Source organism: Miscanthus floridulus, chromosome 18, assembly GCF_019320115.1.
Source record: "Miscanthus floridulus cultivar M001 chromosome 18, ASM1932011v1, whole genome shotgun sequence".
Lineage (NCBI taxonomy): Eukaryota > Viridiplantae > Streptophyta > Magnoliopsida > Poales > Poaceae > Miscanthus > Miscanthus floridulus.
In genome coordinates this window covers 122,300,805-122,321,278 of record NC_089597.1, presented here as the reverse complement: position 1 = coordinate 122,321,278, position 20,474 = coordinate 122,300,805, and the positions used below count along the sequence as shown (strand labels likewise).

The 20,474-nt window shown below is 44.9% G+C and overlaps 2 protein-coding genes and 1 pseudogene across 3 annotated transcripts; all 3 read left to right on the top strand.

The window, feature by feature from the left end:
- The first annotated feature begins 1,647 nt into the window (after window positions 1-1,647).
- LOC136520079 (uncharacterized) lies at window positions 1,648-4,521 on the top strand. 2 transcript variants are annotated; one of them, XM_066513478.1, is made up of 3 exons: window positions 1,648-1,957; window positions 2,719-3,723; window positions 4,320-4,521. In XM_066513478.1, the coding sequence occupies exon 2, from the start codon at window positions 2,782-2,784 to the stop codon at window positions 3,721-3,723; it is 942 nt and encodes a 313-aa protein (XP_066369575.1). In that variant the 5' UTR covers window positions 1,648-1,957; window positions 2,719-2,781; the 3' UTR covers window positions 4,320-4,521. The 2 variants fall into 2 exon arrangements, with proteins under 2 accessions (XP_066369575.1, XP_066369574.1); XM_066513477.1 differs by having other exon boundaries at window positions 1,653-1,957; window positions 2,719-3,713.
- Window positions 4,522-7,694: 3,173 nt separating this feature from the next.
- LOC136524527 (uncharacterized) lies at window positions 7,695-8,336 on the top strand. The gene has a single exon (XM_066517870.1). The coding sequence runs from the start codon at window positions 7,695-7,697 to the stop codon at window positions 8,304-8,306; it is 612 nt and encodes a 203-aa protein (XP_066373967.1). The 3' UTR covers window positions 8,307-8,336.
- Window positions 8,337-8,375: 39 nt separating this feature from the next.
- Window positions 8,376-20,474, top strand: part of LOC136520070 (uncharacterized) — a 29,958-nt pseudogene continuing 17,859 nt past the window's right edge.

The following is a 20,474-nucleotide window of genomic DNA, read 5'->3' as shown; positions in this document are numbered from 1 at the left end:
AAAGTAGCGCTTCTACTCCTTACTAATAAAATGCAGTATTTGTGGTTCCCCCTTCAGATACAAGAGCGTGGGTTTGGTGACAGTTTAGTCTGAGCTGAAAACTGTAAGGATGAAGAAGGCTGATCTTACTTATGGTCCTCGCGTGGTGCTAGGAGTAGGTTTGTAAAGGGCAGCAAAAAAGGATCTTTGGCCCCGTTTGGCTTGCTGAAACTTAGTTGAAAGTGGCTGAAAACACTGTTCTGATTGAAAAAAGAAGCCGAACAAGCCGGATATAAGGTAAACCGAACTGGGCCACATGATCAATAATCAAGAATGGATTGCGAATTGGGACGATGCAATTGCAATCTAGGAGAGTAGGAGTAGAACTGGAATGATGGCAAAATTGTCAGAGACCTTCACAAGAATCGCCCGTATAATGGTGTTGGGAGGTTCCCTTTGACGTTCATGGAATCATGGTGTCTAATTTTTTCTTTTTCTTTTTTCCATTACTGATCATCATTGTGCTTAAGATGTGTCTGAATTTGAATATAACTTCCATGTATCTTTTTTGGTTGGATCTTCTGAGTCGCAAAAGCAGATATTTTGTATGTAATTTTGGTCCTTTTTATTAGTTTTGCAATTGTTCAGGACCTGCGCCTGACCCGGACATCTATGGTATATAGCATATATGTGTGCGTTTTTCTTCTCTGTTCTTTGCTGCGTGCCATGAGCTAATCCTAGAGATTAATTAAACTCGCCCCTGACTGCTCGCTGAGTAACTCCTATTCGTTCCCCTTGTATCGGACGTACGGAGTAGGCGAAGTTGTCGTTTCCCTTTGGATTGGATTGGGGAAAAAAAAACCAAAACAGCAGATGATGTGACCTGTAGTAGATTGGAGGTGCAGGGAGTTCCCATTTGGTACCACATTCTCTTCTTCCCTGCACGCGTCATTCACACCGACCTACTCTTTGGCGCGTCATCGCTGTCAAGGAGAAACGTGCTTCTGACTCTGCCGTTTACAACAGGACGATTTTTTCTCACGTTGTGACGTGGGTGGAAATAAAAAGAACAGTCGCTTTTGAAACTTTATTAACGCTGACATACCTACTGTTTCCGCATGAAATTCTACCCGTCACGGGTTATTAGCACTCTCATACACTCTTCCAATTAATTTGTACTTAAGTCGTTCCATATTATTGTTCACTTTAGCTTAGGACATTTGACATTTTTTAAAGTTTATTATGAAATAATGCGCAACATCTAAAAACAATAAATTAATTTTATTAAAAAAATATCTTGATAGCACATTTTTTTGAACCGTAGATGCTAATAATGCCTTGTAAGAAAATGATCGAACATTCCACCTCAATAAAACTAAAGTACACTATAATGCTATAATTTGAAACAGAGGAGCGAGTACACCAATGAATTATATGGCCATATTGAGAACGATGAATGAACACATGAATTTTATATGAATATAATCATTGTTTTTTAGAATGACATGAAAAGGAATTTTAGCAACTTAAAATGGGTAGCAGACCACTATTACGTAATTTAAATACAGTGTTCAACACTTGACCAAGCATCTGGAAGAAAAAAAATGGAAAAGAATAGAAAAAGAAAGCTACGGAAGGCAAGCGGCGGAAAACGTCAAAGGAGAGTGGCTGCAATCGCCGGCCGGAGGGCCCTCCTCTCCTCTCCTCTCCCATCGGCCATCCCTACTCTCTCTCCTCCTACTCTCTCCACTCGTCGCACGCAACTACGCAAGCGCAAATGGCTCTAAAAAGTCCACCGCCAAACCTAGACTAGACTCCTCACCGAGGCGACGACGCACGCAGCCCAGCGCCACGCCGGCCCCTCCCACCCCGCGCCCGACGGATCCTCCCTCCACCCGCCGCCCCTCGACGGGTCGAGCGGAGCATAGATCCATCCATCCGCGGTCCGGCCGTCGGTCGGTCTCGTCGTCTGTTGTTGGTGAGTGCCCTCCAGCTGCCTCGTGCCTGGATAGATAGATTCGATTTCCCTTTCCGTTGGTTTCGTTCGCAGTCGATTCCCTTCGTCGGTTCAGTTCACCCAGCTAATCTGCCCAGTCCGATACAATCCGCCGCTCCCTCCCTCCCTCCCGTGGTATCAGCGCGCAAAATTCGCCCATCTCAGTTGGCACCGCGCCGTAGAAGTGAGTAGTTAGTTGTTGGTGCCCGATTAAGGCGTTCGTGCCGTGCGGTTTATTTTCCGATTTTTTTGGGGGGGGGGTGGGGGAGGGGGAGGGGGCGGGGGCGGTGTGGGGGAGGAGTTCAACTGAACCCCGTCTCCCCTGGGCCACGCGGTATTTTGGGGGTCCAAATCAGATTCTGGCACAGGTGTAGTTATTGATCTCTTCTGGGGGTAAGGAATTTTTCTGGGATTCGTTTGAGTTTTACCAGAACGGGCACAGGTGTAGTTATTGATCTCTTCTGGGGATGAAGGAATTTTTCTAGGATTCGTTTGAGTTTTACCAGAACTGGAAGTTGTGGTTGTGGCAAATCATTAAGTGGGTGAGTTCGTTTTTATAGGGGATTCATTACATGGACTGATTGTGGCATTAGGGTGTTTGTTCCCTGCCATACACCATCATTTATCATATTGTCTTTTGATCGAAATGCTCAGTGTATTCACTGTCACTCACAGAATTTGTGCACTACGTTTTTGAAGGAGCAAGCTGGAATTGATCTGATTGCCCTATTGGTGTCTTGTAGGTTGTAATGAAAAGCTGGGCCTGCTAGAGCCAAGAGTTTTCGTTGCAAGTCTGCGTGTCCGCGATGGGTTCAGGCAACTTGATCGTGAAGAAGGTGGTAAAGCACAGCTCCTTTGATCTGGACATACAGCTTGATAAGAGTTGGATGGAGGACGTTACCTGCCCGATCTGCCTTGATTACCCTCACAATGCAGTGCTACTGAGATGCACGTCTTATGAGAGAGGCTGCAGGCCGTTTGTTTGTGATACAGACCAGACCCGCTCAAACTGTCTTGAGAGATTTAAGTTTGCATCTGAACTGCCTTCCAATGCGAAAGTTTCATCCTTAGCTGTGCCTCCTCTTGATAGCATTATTCATATTGTGCCGTCTAATGCAAACAACCGTCCCAGTTGCCCCTTGTGTAGAGGTGATGTTATTGGGTGGATTGTTATTGGTGAGGCTCGGCTGCATCTTAATCAGAAGAAAAGGTGCTGTGAAGAGGATTGCTGCTCGTTTGTTGGTAACTTCAATGAGCTTCAGAAGCACACGCAACAAAAGCATCCTGATTCACGCCCTTCAGAGATTGATCCTGCTAGGCAAGTTGATTGGGAGAATTTCCAGCAGTCTTCTGATATTGTAGATGTCTTGAGCACAATACATGCACAAGTTCCTAATGGGATTGTTCTGGGAGACTATGTGATTGAGTATGGGGATGATGACACTGGTGAGGACTATGAAGTTTTCCGCAGTGTCAGGACGAACTGGTGGTCATGTATATTCTGCAAGGCGTTTTCAAGATCTTCAAGAAGTCGTAGAAGAGCAAGAGCAAGGGAAAGAAGAGGCAGTGGAAGGAGGAATGGGAACCAGGCTAATCTGGAAAATTTTAATCTTGAGGTTCCAACACAATCTGTTGAGTTAAGGGAAATTAGATTTGATGAAATTGATGATGAATACATAGTCACAGGGGCCATTCCTAGTATCGCAGCACCGGGGAGAATGGCTAGTTTCCATTACAGGCATGCATAAGTAATCTTTTTTCAATTTCCTCGCATTTTTTGGAGTATATGCTATTGCAATTTGCAAATGTGTAGTATTAAGAACCACGGGTCCTTCAAAAAGAAAAAAACATACACAGTTGCACAATGGGCTCATGCTATTCCAAATAAACGAAATAAAATCCTTAACATAGATGATCTACAATACAGAACATGAAAGACAAACATAAGCATGCTGTACTTCTTGTTCTTGTCTTACATCTATGTCATGATGCCAACTTGAGCTGGTGAGCTGTTCAGCTATATATATTTTTCAATCATATCTTACTCTTTGGCATGTTTCCTGTCGCGCCTGCTGGTGTTAATGTGCATGATGAATGCTTCATCTGGATCACAATATTTATTCTGTCTGTTGCATTTTCGTGGGGTAGAATTATAATGTATGTTGTTTAGGTATGCATCACCCAAGAATGCTGGAATTTTGTTTACACCCTTGAGGGAATATTTAGAGTTCTTCTATAGAATCAGTGTTATCTGTTGATAGTATTTGTATCTTTTAACGGAGCTCTGATAAAATTCAATTCAATTTTCAAATCTGACTCTTTTCATATGCTTCTTTGGATGTAGGGATACAAGATATGGACGTTGATGCTTAGAGTCTGCAGTAAAAAAAAAAAAGGAATAGCTGTTATGCAATGTATTGATCATCATAACCATTGTACCTCCGTTCATTTGAATTTCTTTTCCACCTGTCCTCGGTAGGTGCTGCCGCAGTTTAAACTTATCTGTGCATAAAAAGTAGCAACAGAACCCTGCTGTTCGATTGAAACAGGCCTCATGATCCTAGTTTTTATTTTGTATATATTTAGCACCCATCTATATAGGATAGGATGTTGGTGACAGTTCTTTTTGGAATGCTTCTTCGATGTAGCGCAGTTTTACATAAAAGCCTGAAACAAACTTCAGTCAGCTCTAAAGGATTTGTTTGGAAACTTCTGTCTCTGGGTAGTGCTTCAGATAAGGGCTTCTGAGCCGGGCATTGCAGGTGCGGTATGTGTTTTTCCTGAGAAGACACTGGATAAGACGCACCATCTTGAGCTTAATCATGTGTAAGTTTTGTGTCACGAGTTGAAGCTTTCCCCCCTGGCCCCGTCAGACAGTTGTCTGGAAAGCTACATGCCCCATACAGACATACAGTGCTTCATTGCTTGAGCTGGTGCCTGGTTATCTGGTTCTGACGAGCCCCCGTGGTGGAAGCACTGAACTGCTACCAGTATCCTCTGGTTTCTTCCAAGCTATCCATTTGGATGATTGGGTCCATCATCCACGGCAATCAATGTTCAAAAAGGCGACGCCTTGGCTCTGCCTAGGCGCGATTAGTTGCTAGTCGACGGGTTCCTGCCTGGCCTATGGGGGTAGGCGGACTTGTAGGCGCTAGGCGTGATTAGGCGGCGCGGAAGTGGGCGCGAGCGCACGAAGATTTCCTGCCTGGAATTTGCGAGCGCGCGGAAGGATAAGAGCGCCTGCCATTTCCCCTCCCTGCCGGACGCACTCCTCCCGACGGGCGCTCCCCTCCCGTCGGCCTTGCTCCTCCTTGCATTTCCCGCCGGTTGTGCTCGTCCCCGCCTAGAAGTTCGTCCCCGCCGACGCACCCCTCCCGCGGTATCGCCTGGAAGGTCGTCACCGCCGGCGCACCCCTCCCGCAACAAGGTCAGTCCCCTCTCTGGAAGCTCTAGTTTAGTTTTGGTGAATTGATGAAACCCTAAGTGTTGACCTATTTTATCAAGTGGTCATGGGATATGTAGCACATTCCAAGTGGTGAAGCAAATGAAGATCATGACATGACGATGGCGATGCCATGGTGATGATCAAGCACTTGGACTTGAAAAGAAGAAAGAGAAAAACAAAAGGCTCAAGGCAAAAATATAAATGGTAGGAGTTATTTTGTTTTGGTGATCAAGACACTTAGAGAGTGTGATCACATTTAGGTTCGATAGCCGTACTATTAAGAGGGATGAAACTCGTATCGAAATACGGTTATTAAAGTGCCACTAGATGCTCTAACTCATTGCATATGCATTTATGATCTAGTGGAGTGCTAACACCCTTGAAAATATTTGTGAAAATATGCTAACACATGTGCAGAAGGTGATACACTTGGTGGTTGACACATTTGAGCAAGGGTGAAGAAGATAAAGCTGAAAAGAAGTTAGTCGTGCTGGTCACAGAGTGATCGGACGCGTCCGGTATAGTGATCGGACACGTCCGGTATTAACAACGAACTCAGCGACCGGACGCGTCCGGTGTGAATCAGCTAAGTCATTGTTCGGTGAAACAGTTGATCGGACGCTGGCAGCGTCCGGTCCGGAGTGACCGGACGAGTCTGGTCGACCGTTGGTGCTTACTGGACTCGACCGGACACTGAGGCTCAGCGTACGGTCAGTTTCTAACAGACGCATCTGGTCGGCCTCGGGTACTCTCTGGACTTGGCCGGACACTGTGGCTCAGCGTCCGGTCATTTCTATTTCAGCGTCCGGTCTAAGCGTTCGGTCGTCAGCAAGTGTGGACAACAATGGCTACTTTGGTTTGAACTGAACACGTGGCGGTCTGGGAGCGATCGGACGCGTCCGGTATTCACGAACGGTGCGTCCGGTGCACTCGAGCAGCGTGTTCGGTCGATGCGCTGTCAGCCAAATAATTGAGCCAATGACTCTATTTCGTGGGGGCTTCTATTTAAGCCCCATGGCCGGCTCAAGCTCACTCTCTTGGCCATTTGCACTGACATAGCAACCTTGTGAGCTTAGCCAAAACCCTCCCACTTATTTTCATCATTGATTCATCATCTTTGTGAGATTGGAAGAGAATCCAAGTGCATTGCTTGAGTGTTTGCATTTAGAGGCACTTGGTTTTTGTGTTTCGCTGTGGGATTCGCTTGTTACTCTTGGTGGTTGCCGCCACCTAGATGGCTTGGAGCAGCGAGGATCGTTGAGCGGAGGTTGATGATTGTCTCTGGCTCTGATCGTGGTGATTGTGAGGGGTTCTTGACTTTTCTCCGGCGGAGAGGCAAAAGGTACTCTAGTGGATTGCTCGTAGCTTGTGTGATCCTCATCTTGTGTTGGTTGTGCGGTACCCTATTGAGTTTTTGGCGTATGATGCCAATTAGCGCGTGAACCTCCAAGTCAGTGAATCGCCACAACGAGGACTAGCTTGCCGGCAAGCAAGTGAACCTCGGTAAAAAATCATTGTGTCATCATTTGATTCCGAGGTGATTGGTCTTCATTGTTATTCACTCTTGTAATTGATTGGCTCCTTCATCGACACGGCGGTATAACTTTCTTGCTCATTCTCTTTACATTACCGCAAACTAGTTGTCAAGCTCTTTAATGTAGCTAGTTGTGAGAGCTTGTTAGTTTGGTTAGTGTGTCTCTTTAGTTAGCTTTTGAGAGCACACTAACTTAGTGTAGTATCATAGCTATTGTGTGGATAGAAACTATATAAACTAGAAGTGTGGTAGGTGGCTTGCTTTTTAGTAGGCTAGCGCAACACTTGCTTCGCCTCATAATTGTCTAACCGGTTTGTTAAGTGTTGTTGTAGAAATTTTTTAATAGGCTATTCACCTCCTCTCTAGCCATTAGGACCTTTTCACTCCCCCACCGGCTGCTCCCCTCCCCTGCTCGAAGCTCCCCTCCCCTGCTCCTCTCCCCTGTTGTCAGTAATACTACTGAAGTATTCTGTTTTGTGAATCTGTGATTGCCTGAATGTTAGATTGTTAGTTGCTTGAATCTGTGATCTGCTCCTCTCCCCTGTTGTTAATTATGTTTTGCTCTAAATGCCTACTCTAAATGCATGAATGCCTGGATGTTACTCTGAATGCCTAAATGTAGGATGTGTGACTTTATGTTTTAGCTGATTTGCTACATGTATGTATTGGTATTGCCTGAATGTTCACTAAACTATGATCTGTGAATGTATGCTCACTGAATTGAATGTAGGATGTTGACAATGGAAGCTTTACCTACACCAGAAACTGAAACTGAGGGAGCGAATGTCCTGAAAAGGAATTCGGATGATGTCGGATGGGAATATGGGGTTCTTGTTGATCCTGCCAACAAGAACAAGGTGAAGTGCAAACTCTGTGACAAGGTGATGCAAGGAGGGATTTATCGGTTGAAGCAGCATGTGGCCCATGAAGGAAAGAATGTGACAAAATGCAAGGCCAAAACACTAGAGGCTCTGGAGGCTAAAGAGAAGTTCAAGAAAACACTAAATGATGCAAAAAGAAAGAGGGAGGAGAAGACTGTTCGTGAGCTAGAACTTAGAGAGGAAGTGAATGTTTCTCGAGTTGGAGGTGGAGAGTCAGAGGAAGTCACTTGTATTGGAAGTTCCGAGCCTCACAAATTAGGATCCATTGACAAATGGACACGTGCTATTGATCCTAAAGCAACCAAATCTAAATCTTTGACTCAACAGAAGTTGAATAAGGAACTTTGGAAAGAAAGAACACATGAGGTGCATAAATATATTGCAAGATGGGTCTATACACATGGTAATTTCCTATTCAGTGTTTATATTTCAGAATGCATTAGATGCTATTATGGCTGTACTGAACACTAATTAACCTTCTTTTTTGTAACATTGGCAACAATATCATTCAATGCATGTGACAATGATGAGTTCAAGCAAATGTGTGAAGCAATTGGACAATTTGGTGATGGACTTGAACCTCCAACTCAGTATGATCTACGAGAGAGATTGCTGGAAGAAGAATATGCAAGAACCAAGAGTTTGCTGCAAGAACGTGAAGCCGAGAAGATGAAGAATGGGTGCTCTATTATGACTAATGCTTGGTCAGATAGGAAGAGGAGAAGCATAATGAACCTATGCACTAATTGTGCTGATGGAACCAGTTTTATTAGCTCAAAAGAGATGTCAGATGTGTCACACACAAGTGAAGTCATCTTTGAACTAGTAAACAAAGCAATTGAAGACATTGGTCTAGATAATGTGGTGCAAGTAGTGACAGACAATGCCTCTAACAACATGAAAGCAAAGAAGCTATTGCTTCAGAAGAGACCACAGATATTTTGGACCTCTTGTGCAACTCACACAATCAACTTGATGCTCCAAGGAATTGGCAACATGTCTGAGTTCAAGAAGGTGATTGACCAAGCAAAGGCATTCGCCATTGTAACACCCCGGTGTTATGCCTGCATTTAGGCACTGCAAATCATGCATATCATGCATCATCAAGCATCCAAATCATACATGCCTAATCATGTGAATAACAATTGAAACATTGCTTTGAAACATATGAAACATGCGTGAAACCTGAATGTTGCATACACCTGTTTAAGAATTGTTTTGCCCTGATTTTTTTTTCTTGCTAGGTTAGTAAAACATGTTTGGCTACTATTGTAAATCCTCTAGCAATGTTTAGTTTAATTTTTGGAGTAAGGTTTGTATTCAAATTAATTCAAAATTTGGCTTCAAAAATAAATTCCAAAAATTAGGGTTTTGAGCTAAACGTGGACTTTGGTGTTACAATTCAAAATCTAGAAAGAATTTGGCTTTGGTCATAAAAGCAAAGTTGTTGAGAATTAAATTCTAAACAACTTTCATTTTTGGTACATTTTCAAAAGAGGTCATTTTCTTGCTCAAAATAATATTTGAAAGATGGCATTTAAAAATTCCTTGAAAATTTTATTTGGAAAAGGATTTTTTCCTCCTTCGCGGGCCGCCGCCTCGCTTCTGGCCCGCCTGCCAAAGCCGGCCCAGCGAGCCTTCCACAGCGCCGCGCACCTCGCCTTGGCCCGGCCCCGCCCCGTGCCGTGCCAGCCCGGCTTGCCTCCGCGCGCTGGCCCCTTCTCCCGCGCGCCGCGCCGTTCGCCGCGCCACGCTCCCGACCGCGTCAAGCGACGCCCGCCGCGTGGCCGCCTTGTGCTAGCGACGCACGCCGCGCGGCAGCCATGGCCTGCGGCCGCTCCCACGCGCCCGCCTACATCTGCTGCCCTCGCTGCGCACCTCATTTCGCACTCCCGCTCTCTTAGGCGCAGCAACAGCAGCAGCGCGCGCCCGTGCTACCGAGCTCGTCGACGCGCTCTGCCGGCGTCGAGTTCCCGCACCACCGCGCCATTCCTTGATTCCTCCTGCCCGTAACTCCGCCTCGCCCTCCTTCAAGTCACGCTCGCGCTTGCGCCGCCTTCCGAGCACAGGTTGAGCCTCCCCGAGCCTCGCCATCGACGGCCATGGCGCCGCCGTGCTCGGCCGCCGTGGAACTCCCTCTTCCTCACCTTCTCCACCCTGCTTAGCTGCCTGCTCGCATTCGCCTACGCCTCGCGAACCTCTTGCGCTCGCTCGCTTGTCCTGACCCGGCCGACAATGGCCGTCGGCCGCTGGCTGAGCCGCGCCGCCGCGAAGCCTCGGCGCCGGCGTGGCCTTCGCTTCGGCCGAGCTGGGCCAAAGCGACCGTGGGCCAAAGCCCCTACCAGGCCGCCGCTCGCCCCTTCGCTCGGACTGAGTAGGCTGGTTGTGGCCGTGGGCCAGTTCGTTTCCACGGGCCGGCCCAGTAGGAGTAGAAATAATTCGTTTTCAATTTCTCTTTATTATTTGAAAATAGAAATGGTTTGGAAAATGTTTGGGTACTCAAATTTGCTCCAAATTTGTTGAAACAAATTTTGCTAGGTTCCTTATCACCAGATCTACTTGGGAAAATTATTGCATGTCATTTTTGGGATACTTTTCTGTAGGATTTTATTTAATCATGGATATTGCTGATAACTTGAAAAATATGTAGAAAAATCTATAGTCTGCAGAAAAATATGATTTCAAGTTTGTTAATCTTCTTATGTCATGTACTTCCTAGAAAAAATATGTTTCATGCATGTGCTGTGGAAAACTTTGGAGGTGTAGTTCAAGTACCTTTAATGGTTGATTTTTGTTATTTTTGCTAGAGAGCAAACTTTGTATAAAACATGCATGTGATAATTTTTGTACAGTCATTGTATGCTATGAAGAACCTAGGAAAAATATTAATTCTATTGTTTGACACTTTTCACAGTACAAAGTATTTTCATGTACAAAATCATGTCATAGCTTGTTATTTTTGTGTAGGCTAATCCACTCATTCAAACACCATGAAAATCTGATGGTAGTCTAATTAGAGTAGTACCATGCTACTGTAATTTTCTCAGATTTTTATAAGCACCAGAAATATAGATTGCTGTTGTAGCCCTAATTAAAAAGGAAATAAAATAATCCTCTTTAATACAAGGTTAGTTAATAATAATAGCTTTGGTGTATCTTTGAAGCATTTGATAAGGTGTGTTGACTTAAACATATTAGTAGTAGAAGAGAATGCAGTAGATGACATATGCTTGTAGTATATTTTCTTGGATGATGTTGACTACCTTGCATTTAAATATATCCATTGCATTCATCTCCTTCGATGCACCGTTTGCATAAGCACTTACGCGCATTGCATCATATAGGATCGCAAACCGAGAACCCGATCATCATACCCGAGGAGCCCGAGGAGCAGTTTGAGGTGCAGCCGCAGGAAGTGCCAGAAGCCGACGAGGAGGACGTTGAGGAACTTTCGGAGTGCCCCGATCACCGTCCGAGCTCCTTCGAGAGAGGCAAGCCCCGGAGCATTTTTCTCCCGATTTGCAATTATTTAATTAAATGCTTTACTTTAATTGATGCATTATGTTCAGGAGTTATTTGAAACCATTGCTGCATTATACCTTGTCTACCTTTGTTATACTATATCCTTGTTACCCGGATATCCGCAGTCGAGTTAATGCTTAGCTGGCTTAGACCGGTAGAAGTCGGGTGATTTTCTGTCACCTGCGAGCTATAGGTGGTTACCTGAATCTGCTTGGATGACTATGAAGTCATGGTATAACTAAGTGTTAAATGAAGTTGAGACCGGACGGAGACTTGCAGAGTTTTTGACTGTAGTGCTTTCTGTCTGTGTCGATTAAGGACCGACCGTTGTTGGGCCTCGAGTCATGTTGAACGCATGCCTTACATTTAGCTGGCCAGATAAAGTATCTTTCGACCGCGAAGCTAGGAGATTTTTCGGGCTGAGTAGATTGCCCGCAACGCACTGTGCCAGAGCAGGTGTGGTAGGACACGGGGGCAGGATGATAAGACTAAAGTGCAGTCGATCGGCCCCTAGGTACATGTGGTTCCTGGCAAACTCGAGATTACTAGAAAGTTGACTCGGTGATCAATATCTCACTTTAGCGGGTGAGTGAGGTTTGTGTAAGGAACAAATCACCAGCTGGTTAGGAATCGATTTGAATCGCCATCGCTCCTGGATAGTGAGCACTTGACTTGAGTTACTTCATCGTAGAAAATGTTATGGAACACTTGGACAGTTATAATGAATATGACAGTATGGAAGTTGTTTAATGATCATTGGTTATCATTATCTGCTTAATCACATGTTTACTCTAGTATAGGTGCAAATCTAGTCGACAGGTTAATAATAATTAACTTGGCAATAATGCTTTTCGAGAAACTCTTGAAATACTAAAAATGCTTCTTTTTGCAAATGAGTCAGCTACCCTACTATAAAGCCCTTCATAATCCTTGGTGTCATTTATTTTCGGTTATATCGGGTAAGTCTAGCTGAGTATCTTCTTGTACTCAGGGTTTTATTCCCACTTGTTGCAGATGGGCAGATGTATTATGGCTACTGTATCAACTGCCTTTATCCTGCGATGGGTGATGCTTAGGACCATGGGCATGGTCATTCCTTATGTCTCATCTGATGCTTTTGTTGGAGATGATCATTCGCTGGCACTATATTTAAACTCTGCGTGAGTGTGTGTGTGGTTTGAACAAATGACTTCTGCTACTTTTATTCGAACTGGTTTGTAATAACTATGTTGAAACTCTAATGTATCTGAGATTGTGAACTTTTATGTAATATGTGATGGTGACCGCTAAACTTATTACGATCTTGGCTGGAATGGAAGTTGGTTTGAAATCCTTCGTGATTTCACAGACTACCGGGTTATACGGGCTTAAGTTTGCTAAATCGTCTGCTCTAGCGGATGATTTTCTTACTTAATTTCGTATAATTGGTCGGTTCTGTTACAGCTGGTATTAGAGCATGGTTTAGCATGTTACTGTTCACAAGTGTATTTAAAATAAAAAGGCATTTGAAAAACGTGATTTCCAAACCATAAAGTGTGCCAGTGGTCATATCCTCTATGCCCAGTTAAGGACTCTAGGTGGCTTAATTAAGTACTGACTTGGGGTTCTTGCATCATATTTCTCTTTCGTCGCTCATACGGCGTGTTATTGTATGAGTGCCACTTGTTTGAGTGGTAATGAATGGATCAATTGCCTCTACGCATCGGTAAGTGTGAGTTGTGAGAGCATGATCGGATACACCGCCGATCTAGGGTGAATGCTTATATGATGCTGGAGTAATTACATGTTCTACGCATGTTTTACAAAGGTATCTCATGACTGGGTCTTCCGTCTGTGGAGGCAATGCCGTCAATAGGACGATGGTTCGGGTAGTTACTACCGTTGTACACGTATCTGGGGATTCGTGTAGAGCGTGTAGATAAAAGTTACTGCTTTTATGCATTCATTGGGAATTGGGCTGAAATGGATCTTCTGCAGGTACATAACAACACTATCGTGTAGAACATATTAGCTACGTATTGAGAGATCGTTGTATGCCACCAAATTCGTCGTTAGAAATTATTTATTTCTTAAGTTTGTGAGAACGTACAGCACGTACATACATCATGTTACTTGTGCATTTCATTCATCTCATGCATTCCTCCCCTTATAAATTGATTATCTCATTTTGATAAAAGTTGTATCACCTAAAATATGTTTCCCCGAGGTAATAAAAGAACTTTTGCTACAGATGGCCCACACGAAGCAGACCGCCCGTAAGTCCACCGGAGGAAGAGCACCCCGATGTCCGTTGGCCCTGAGGGAGCACCGCACCACAGACACCTTCTTGAGCGAGTTTGGCATGCCAACTTTGCTTTGGAGAGTGCTCCATGATGTGGGGTACCCAGAGGGTCAAGAGCCGGTGTACTCTTGGAATGAGAGCCAGTTAGCAGAGGATGGACTTGCAGTGGTGGAGATCATGGTTCCTGCTCTCGGTGATGCTCCAGATTGGGATGGTTGGCATTTGGAGTTTGAGGGTCGCACTCCAGCTGAGGGTGCAGAGGGAGCAGCCTTCCGTGTCATGAGGGACATTATGATCAGATTTCCCAGTGAGCTTGCAGCAGCTCTAGCTGGTACTTTTCCTAGGGATGATCCTCGTGATGCCATTTGGGTTTAGCCTCAAGGAAGTGCATTGGTCAGAGGTCCAGCTGAAGGATAGGCTAGCGACAACCAGGCAATGAGTGCTATGTTCACCGCCATCAGAGCATATGAAGGTCTCAAGAGTACCTACTGGACTTTGACTGGCTTGCGTAGTGAGGATAAGCTAAAAGGAAAGAAGGAGAAGAAGAGACAGGCATGTGCTATAGCTAGCTTGCAGGAGCAGTTGGCTGATATGAACTTACAGCAGATTAGGCGGTTGAGAGAGGTGATAGAGCTATGCAGCGAGTGCATACGTTGACTCAAGCCAACAACAATGCAGACCGCATGATTGGACAGCTGGTTCAGGAAAGGAATGAAGCCTGGAACGCAAGAAACCTTCTGCTGCAGAGGGTCGATGAGCTAGAGAAATACAACGGCTACCTGCATGAGGAGTTTCACGCGCTCTACAATGGGGTTGGCCCATATGCTCCACCAGACGCCGCTGGCATGGACATCGACGACGACAACGAGGACGAGCCTACAGTTTCACCTAGGGGCAATGGTGACGTCTCCGATCCCGATGATGGCCCCAAGGAGTAGGCTAGTTGCCTTGCGCTAGTATCTAGGTCTCATCGCGATGACCTTTCTTTTGTTGGCATGTAACCTATTGTATGTTGCTTTGAACGTATGAGACTTGGCATGTGGTTGGAACTAATTTTTGAATGCGATATCTGAACGCATAAAAAGTCCAGTGTATGTTTGCTGGCAATTTGATTGTGTGGACGCGATGTTTGTTGTTTAAGTAATTCGATTAAGTGCTGTTGTTTTAATTGGGATGCGATTGTTGTGCCTCTGTTTCATTGCATGAATTTATTCTCTCTAGTAAATTCAGTACGGCATAATTTTTCCTTCACTCGCAATTATTATAGCTTCACTCAATCGTTACTTGTGGCTAAAATATGCAGATGACAAACACTCACCAAACCACGTATGAGGCCGCTGAGCCAGGTGCTAACGGTGCGGGGACTGGTGGTGGTGGTGGAAACCATGGCAACAACAATGAACCTTCCCATGAACCACATTTGCCACCTCCTCCCCCGTTTACCCCCGAGATGTTCCTCGCACAGCTGCTCGGGAGTCAGCGCAACGCGGAACAATCCCAGAAGAACATGGAGGATCTTCTGCGAACTATCACCAACAACGTTCAACGTGGTAACAATCAAGATGGTGGCATGGGAGTGAACCAATATAGCAGCTTCAAAGATTTCATGGACACCAGGCCGCTAGTATTCAAGGAAGCAACAGAGCCACTCGATGCTGAGGAATGGATCAACACAATGGAAGATAAATTCCGTGTGTTGAGGATGACTGAGGTTCTAAAAATGGAGTATGCTGCACTCCAATTGCAAGGACCGGCGGGAATGTGGTGGAAGCACCATCGCACCACCTTCCCTCCAAATGCTCAGATTTCTTAGAGAGAGTTTGCTGAGGCCTTTCGTGGAGTTTATATTCCACCAGGGCTGACCGAGATGAAGTTGGGAGAGTTTCTGGTGTTGAACCAGGGCACCAAAACCGTGACACAATACCTGCATGCCTTCAACAACTTGTGTCGCTATGCTCCCGACATGGTTGACACAGATGCTAAAAGAATAGCTAGTTTTAAGAGGGGTCTCAATCCAAAAATGATGAAGCATGTTGGTACCAACAACCATGTTAGATTCAATGACTTCATCAGCGACTGTCTGAAGCAGGAGAAAAATAACAACGCCAGCACCGCAGCCAAGACACGCAAGAGAGCCTTTGAAGGTGGTCCATCGCAAGCTAGAGCACCTATGGGAGGTCGTCCTCCATATCGCCCATCGGCACCTGGCGCTAGATTCAGGCCACCTCAGCCAAGAAGTCAGAATTTCCGTGGACCTCAAAAGCCGTACAAGATGGTAGTACAGCCCAACAAAGCAGCCGCCACTACGGTACAAGGCAGTTCTAAGGGAGCTGTGTGATCTGCCGGGACAGTGAGAGGACCCTGCTATAACTGTGATCAACCCGGTCATTTCTCGAGGTTTTGTCTGTACCCGCCCAAGAAGAAGCAGCAGACTTATAATGCTAGAGTGCATAGTACAACAGTGGATGAAATTCCAGAGGGAGAGCCCGTCACTGCTGGTAAGTTTCCTGTCAACGAAAACCCTGCAGTTGTTCTATTTGATTCTGGATCATCGCATTCTTTTATGAGTCAAGCATTTGCATAGAAACATGGACAACTATGCACATAATTGGGTTATGGGTACCGTATAAGTTTAGCAGGGGCTGATGTTTTGACCAACCGGATGGTTCGAGGGGCAACCCTTGAATTAGGTAGCAGGAAGTTCCGAGTGAACTTGATAGTTATGCCTGGGTTAGTCTTGGATGTTATTATAGGGATGAATTGCATGAAGGATTGGGGAGCAGTCATAGATACTGGAAGTCGAGTACTTACCCTTAAGGATCCCCTAGGTGAGGGTACTTTCCGAGTACCATTGCCTCGAAGAACAGACCTTATAAGTGTTACATGTGCTATAGTAGTCATTCCTATTCATCAGATTCCGGTAGTGTGTGAATTTCCGGATGTATTCCTGGATGAGCTACCTGGTCTTCCACCAGATAGGGAGATTGAGTTTGGAATTGAGCTAGTCTCCGGAACAGCTCCGATTTCAAGGAGACCCTATCAGATGCCTCCAAATGAGTTAGCTGAGCTGAAGAAGCAATTAGAAGATTTGTCAAAAAAGGGGGTTTATTCGGCCAAGCAAGTCCGAATGGGGATGTCCCGCTTTGTTTGTAAAAAAGAAGAAAGAGGGCACGTTGAGAATGTGCGTAGATTATAGGCCACTCAATGCTGTGACCATTAAGAATAAATATCCCTTGCCACATATTGATGTTCTGTTTGACCAATTATCCAAGGCCAAGGTGTTCTCAAAAATAGATTTGAGATCCGGTTATCATCAGATTAAGATTAGGCCACAGGATATACCGAAAACTGCATTTTCCATCAGATACGGGTTGTATGAGTATCTTATCATGTCTTTTGGCTTGACAAATGCTCCCACATACTTTATATTTTTGATGAATACAGTTTTCATGCCAGAATTGGATAAGTTTGTGGTAGTGTTCATCAATGACATTCTGGTGTACTCCGAGAACGAGAAAGATCATGAAGAGCATCTGAGAACTATCTTGACCAGACTTAGAGATCATCAATTGTATGCTAAGTTTAGCAAATGTGAATTCTGGTTGAAGGAAGTTCCTTTCCTTGGTCACATTCTGCCAGAGAATGGAGTTTCAGTTGATCCAAGTAAGGTGCAAGAAGTTATGAATTGGAAAGCACCGACCACAGTTCCTGAGGTTAGAAGTTTCTTAGGACTAGCCGGTTATTACCGTCGCTTTATACCAGATTTCTCAAAGATCGCCAAACTGATGACAAGCCTCCTATAGAAGGATCACAAGTTTGTGTGGACAGAGGAGTATGAAGCAGCTTTCTATACTTTGCGGAAACTGTTGACCACTGCTCCTATTCTAGCATAACCAGATATCGAGAAACCATTTGATGTGTTTTGCGACGCATCAAAGACAGGATTGGGTTGTGTTCTTATGCAAGAAAGGAGAGTCATTGTTTATGCATCACGACAATTGAGAAAGCACGAGGTCAACTATCCAACACATGATCTTGAACTTGCTGCAGTTGTGCACGCCCTAAAAATTTGGAGACATTACCTACTTGGTAATGTGTGCAATATTTTCACGGATCACAAAAGTCTTAAGTATATCTTTACCCAACCAGAGCTAAACATGAGACAGCGCATATGGTTGGAATTGATCAAGGATTACAACTTGAATGTGCAATATCATCCTAGAAAAGCCAATGTAGTGGCAGATGCTTTGAGCAGAAAGTCACATTACTTAAATGTGCAGCCATTACTTGAAGATGGGTTCGATCTAATGCATCCTGCTGTGTTACATAGTATTCAGATTAGTTGCTCTTTGGAGAGTAAGATAATAGAAGGCCAGAAAACCGATAAGGGGATATTCCACATCAAAGAGAAAATAAAAGAAAAGTCGTCTCAACACTTTAAAGTGGATAAACAGGGCGTGTTGTGGTATGACGACCGTCTTATGGTTCCCAAGGATCGAGAGCTTAGGAATAAACTCAAGGATGAAGCTCACCTTTCTAAGCTATCTATCCATCCCGGAAGTAGTAAGATGTATCAAGAATTAAGATCTCGCTATTGGTGGACCAAAATAAAGAAAGAAATTACAGCATATGTTGTCAGATGTGACACATGTTGTCGAGTGAAAGCCATCCACATGAAACCTGCCGGTATGTTGCAACCCTTATCAGTCCCTAGTTGGAAGTGGGACGATATCAGTATGGATTTTATCACGGGTTTGCCCACTACCCCAAAAGGACATGATTCAATTTGGGTAATTGTGGATCGTCTTACCAAGACCGCTCATTTCTTGCCTGTCAAAACAGATTATCGACCACCTCAATATGCCAAGAAGTATATCGCAGAAATTGTGAGGTTGCATGGTATACCAAAGACCATAGTATCTGATCGAGGCTCACAGTTCACGGCTCACTTTTGGGAATATTTACACAAAGGCTTAGGAACTAGTTTGATTCGCAGTACCGCTTATCATCCTCAGACAGATGGTCAGACTAAACGAGTGAATGCTGTTTTGGAAGATATGTTAAGAGCATGTGTATTGTCTTCTAAGGGATCATGGGAGTCATGGTTACCGTTAGCTGAGTTTTCTTATAATAATAGTTATTAAGAAAGCATCAAGATGGCCCCATTCGAAGCTTTATATGGCAGAAAATGTAGAACACCCTTGAATTAGGTTGAGCCTAGTGATAGAAGGTATTATGGCATTGACTTTGTAGAAGAAGTCCAGAAGAAAGTCCATATTATTCAGCAGAATATGAAAGCTGCCCAATCACGTCAGAAAAGCTATGCAGACAAAAGAAGGAGACCCCTTGTATTTGAAGTTGGTGACTATGTTTATCTGAAAGTCACGCCAATGAAGAAGAAAAGGTTTGGAATCCAAAGAAAGCTTGTCGCAAGATTCATAGGACCATACAAAATCTTGGAACGAAGAGGTCCGGTAGCCTACAAGTTAGAGTTACCTGAGGCAATGAGTACCGTTTTCCCAGTTTTCCATGTATCACATCTCAAGAAATGTTTGCGTGTTCCGGAGGAAAGAATAGAACCTCAAGGTATTCAACTCAAATCAGATTTGGTGTATCGTGAGCAACCAGTCCGAGTGTTAGACACTAAGGAACGTGCTACTCGGAATAGTGTGGTGAAAACATACAAGATACAGTGGGATCATCAAGATGAGGGAGATGCAACTTGGGAAACAGGAGAGTATCTACAAAAAGCTTATGAAGAATTTTATAATAAATGGTTCGTAACCCAAATCTCGGGACGAGATTTTTATAAGGGGGGAGGGCTGTAACACCCCAGTGTTATGCCTACATTTAGGCACTGCAAATCACGCATATCATGCATCATCAAGCATCCAAATCATACATGCCTAATCATGTGAATAACAATTGAAACATTGCTTTGAAACATATGAAACATGGGTGAAACCTGAATGTTGCATACACCTGTTTAAGAATTGTTTTGCCCTGATTTTTTTTTCTTGCTAGGTTAGTAAAACATGTTTGGCTACTATTGTAAATCCTCTAGCAATGTTTAGTTCAATTTTTGGAGCAATGTTTGTATTCAAATTAATTCAAAATTTGGCTTCAAAAATAAATTCCAAAAATTAGGGTTTTGAGCTAAACGTGGACTTTGATGTTATAATTCAAAATCTAGAAAGAATTTGGCTTTGGTCATAAAAGCAAAGTTGTTGAGAATTAAATTCTAAACAACTTTCATTTTTGGTACATTTTCAAAAGAGGTCATTTTCTTACTCAAAATAATATTTGAAAGATGGCATTTAAAAATTCCTTGAAAATTTTATTTGGAAAAGGATTTTTTCCTCCTTCGCGGGCCGCCGCCTCGCTTCTGGCCCGCCTGCCAAAGCCGGCCCAGCGAGCCTTCCGTAGCGCCGCGCGCCTCGCCTTGGCCCAGCCCAGCCCCGTGCCGTGCCAGCCCGGCCTACCTCCGCGCGCTGGCCCCTTCTCCTGCGCGCCGCGCCGTTCGCCGCGCCACGCTCCCGACCACGTCAGGCGACGCCCGCCGCGTGGCCGCCTTGTGCTGGCGACGCATGCCACGCGGCAGCCACGGCCTGTGGCCGCTCCCACGCGCCCGCCTACATCTGCTGCCCTCGCTGCGCACCTCATTTTGCACTCTCGCTCTCTCAGGCGCAGCAACAGCAGCAGCGCGCGCCCGTGCTGCCGAGCTCGCCGACGCGCTCCGCCGGCGTCGAGTTCCCGCACCACCGCGCCATTCCCTGATTCCTCCCGCCTGCAACTCCGCCTCACCCTCCTTCAAGTCGCGCTCGCGCTTGCGCCGC

Coding starts and splice junctions, on each gene's coding strand:
- LOC136520079 (XM_066513477.1), top strand. CDS start 2,782: ATGGGTTCAGGCAACTTGATCGTGAAGAAGGTGGTAAAGCACAGCTCC. Junction 3,714..4,319: donor ATGGCTAGTTTCCATTACAG/GCATGCATAAGT, acceptor CTTTGGATGTAG/GGATACAAGATATGGACGTT.
- LOC136524527 (XM_066517870.1), top strand. CDS start 7,695: ATGGAAGCTTTACCTACACCAGAAACTGAAACTGAGGGAGCGAATGTC.